We start from the raw sequence: 3,651 nt of genomic DNA on the forward strand, positions 1-3,651 counted from the left end.
TGCTACACACAATATTGTCAATCAAGTTACAAGTTGACAAGTCGGTACAGATACAAGGTGCAAATTTCTACGTACCACAACACATGATCTTGAATCAGAACTGAAAATTAACCAACATCCAAAGTAACATACTGTAGGTATATCTGAAGTGCACGGTTCTAATGTACGTAGATTGCTAAGGATAAACACGATCCTAAATTTCCCCGTCCCAGAGCTCCTCGAGGGTCTTGTAGACGCTTTGCTGGTTAATGGTAAAGTCACCTCTGAACTGTCTAACCTGAAAGCCACAAAATAATTAAGGTAATCAGATGCACTCGCTCTATACTATGAACTGTTAAATAACAACAAGATGCATTGATTAAATAGATCAAGAAAATTAAAAAAATCCGTTGCATTTCTTTCTTAAAGAATGGAAAAAGACAACACAATTGGCAACGCAAGGTGTCAAGATGTTATTTTTTACCACGTTCCAACAAGGTAAAAAGACCTATGTAGAGACTTTTGATTATACAAAATTACCGTAATGCAACAAAGAATATATATACTCTGCGGAGTATTTACACATGGATTGTTTGTCAGTTGTCAGATGTGCTACGGTTTTTCGCATGGTGATAGTCCAACATATCATCTCATCTCACAAAGATGCCTTGTCGTAGTGGAAAATATCATTGCAATTTTGTCCTCATTTAAGTGTGGGGGTATAAAGAATAGCAACAAACCTGCTTAATCTCGGATATCATCGCAAGCAAGTCATCTGCAATAGACCAATCATAAACATCAAGATTTTGCTTTATCCTTTCCTCATTCAGGCTCTTTGGTAGTACACTATGACCCATCTGAATGTTCCAGCGCAGGGCCACCTGTGCAGGAGTTTTCCCAAGTTTATTTGCTATTGAGGTGATGACCGGTTCTTGAAGGACATTACTGTTCATCCAAGGCGTACCAGGTGAACCTAGTGGTGAGTATGCCTGCAATATACATATACATAGTCGGGTATAATAAGAACATATATTTTTTAAACATTAGAAAGCCAGTTGCCCCCAAGTGCACCACGAACTTACAGAAAGATGAATACCGGTTGACTGACAAAAGTTGTGGAGCTTAGTTTGCTGCCAACCTGGATGACTTTCCACCTGATTAACAGCTGGACGTACACGAGCTAGATCAAGCAAGTCACCCAGTTTCTTTGTTGAGAAATTACTCACACCTATTGCACGAGCTTTTCCAGTATCATATAACTTTTCCATTGCTCCCCAAGTAGTAGGGATGTCAGGTCGTACAAAGTTTTCAGGATTGCTTGCGTCGGTGCCCTTCTTGAGCCTAAATGGCCAATGGATCTACAAAATTGCATACCGGTAAAAACTCAATTTCAAATTCTTCATGAAAACATTGCTATATAGCTCCAATAGGTAAATACTTAAATCCTCTCAAAGGAAAATACAATTCAACTAAAATGTAGTGATAAAATTCTTCAAATATATAATATACTCCCTTCATCCCAAAATAAGTGACTCAACTTTGTACTAATTTTGTACTAAATTTAGTACAAAATTGAGTCACTTTTTTTTGGGACGGAGAGAGTATTTCTCACAAATATATTCAAGATGCTGAAAATGATGCCCAAGCTCAAGACAATATACCAACTCATACCAAAAGATAAAACCATATCGAGAAACATGCATGTGTGTTAAGTGGTGCGTACTTGAAATTATTTTAGTTGGATGTGGATTTGTGACTAGATCACAGAAAAGAAGCCCACTTGCATGAAAAGTATACAATTACTAAGCAGTGGACTGGTGACTTAACAGAGGATCGTGTTTCTACACATTAAACAATACAATTACTAAGCAGGCAATTACTAAGTAGTGGACTGGCCACTTAAGCCTGCCCGTAATGGGGAGTATCGTCTAGTAGTATCATGCATATGATACTAGTGTATGATGTTACGAATGCATAATCATAAGTTAGTATCTTAGATTGCTTCATTTTATTCTCATGCATGACACAATGTGGTATAAAATTTAATATGATACCAAATCCTCAATTTCCTCAATTAACTGTGCGACATCTCATAAGAAAATGTCAAGTTAGCATGCATGATACCGCATATGAACTTCCGTTACGGGCAGTCTAATATAGGATCATGTTTCCACACTTTAAACTATAGGTGGTCATGAATAACACATATTTATTTGTCGATGATAACCTCGAGAAATCTAAAGTTTCGTGTAATCCAGATCACTACCACTAGTTTTATGAGGTATATTGTTCCAGACGATGAAAGGAGCATGCAAATGTAGAGTAGAAATCACCATATTCAGTAGAAAAAGTGAGATAGTACAACACAATGGCAAGATTGGAGCAACTCGATAGTGAAACATGATTATGAAATGGAAGGTGCTTACAAGGTAAAGATCCAAATACTCAAGCTGCAAGTCATTCAGACTTCTGTCAATTGACTCCGGCACATCTTCTGGAGCGTGATGATCATGCCTAAAATCACCGGTTAATTCTATTACTCGGTGAACTTAAACTGCAGAGAAATCCATGCAGGTGAACTGAACAGATCAATCCCAATGCTCTGAGCTTACCACAGCTTAGAGGTGATAAACAAATCTTCCCGCTTCACGACACCCTCTTCGAATAGCTTTTGCAGTGCCAAACCAACCTGAATAATCCAAGAGCAAATGTTATGCCTTCCTTAAGCCAACAATTGTTAATCAGTTGGAATGGAAACAGTATTGTCAACAACAACAACGATAAACTCCCTCCATCCACAAATGTAAGGATTTTTCTAAACGCTTGCCAAACAAGGAATAAATGATCACCTACCTCATTTTCGTTGCGGTAAGCCCTGGCACAATCGATGTGTCGGTACCCTGCCTGCACGATTCAAAAACAATCTCAAATCTGTGATTCTCTTGGAGGAAATATATATAAAATCACCATTCAAATACAGAGACTAGGACTACACAAAGGGAATAAATGATCTGAAGAAACCAAATCATGTGAGGCTGTGCGAACCTTGACGGCGGCGTAGACGGATTGGCCAACCTCATCTGGCTTGGACTGCCAGGTGCCATACCCCACTGAGGGGATCGTGCCGCCGGTGTTGAGCGCGAGGTGCCTCGCCATCACCACCGCCCAACGAGCTGACAGACTGATGCACAACGGCTGGTCCGCGGCACTTGCAGCACCGCATGAGATTGGAGAGGAAGAGGAGTGAGCAGCTAGCATCTGGTTGTTGGTATGTAGCACGGTACACCAGTACAAAGCTAATCCAAGAGAAAATCTAATTTATTAGGAATAAAGCTAATCTAAACCTGATGGCGTTTGTGCTCGGTAGCACGGTACAGATACGATAAAATATCACGTGGCCGCCTGCTTTAATCTATCCGCCGGGTCATCATCCCCTGGATTGATTTGATGGCCAGGCATCTCCCCCTCCATCATGGAAGAAACCAGTGGAGAAACCTTTTTGTCGATATCGTAGCGTACCTAGTCCTATAATGAATGTTTTTTTATCTCTACTTGTTTCATGGCACTCTTGAGAGCTTAGCATTGGTCTTGGCACTGAGGCAATATTTTTGTTATTTGCTTAATATTCCACACGAACGTTCAGTCTGGAACACAACAGCACGGCCATGTTAT

At 39.9% G+C, this 3,651-nt stretch overlaps 1 protein-coding gene across 1 annotated transcript; it reads right to left on the minus strand.

Annotated features, from left to right (window-relative positions):
- On the minus strand, nucleotides 1–3,294 carry LOC147988470 (NADPH-dependent aldo-keto reductase, chloroplastic-like). The gene is made up of 7 exons (XM_087541349.1): nucleotides 3,025–3,294; nucleotides 2,833–2,883; nucleotides 2,592–2,668; nucleotides 2,406–2,493; nucleotides 1,062–1,337; nucleotides 720–968; nucleotides 1–277 (listed from the first exon to the last, which is right to left on the minus strand). The coding sequence occupies exons 1-7, from the start codon at nucleotides 3,235–3,237 to the stop codon at nucleotides 194–196; spliced, it is 1,038 nt and encodes a 345-aa protein (XP_087397475.1). The 5' UTR covers nucleotides 3,238–3,294; the 3' UTR covers nucleotides 1–193.
- Between the last annotated feature and the right edge of the window lie 357 nt (nucleotides 3,295–3,651).

This window comes from Triticum urartu, chromosome 1A (assembly GCF_056163025.1).
Source record: "Triticum urartu cultivar PI428250 chromosome 1A, HENAU_Tu73, whole genome shotgun sequence".
NCBI classification, from domain to species: domain Eukaryota; kingdom Viridiplantae; phylum Streptophyta; class Magnoliopsida; order Poales; family Poaceae; genus Triticum; species Triticum urartu.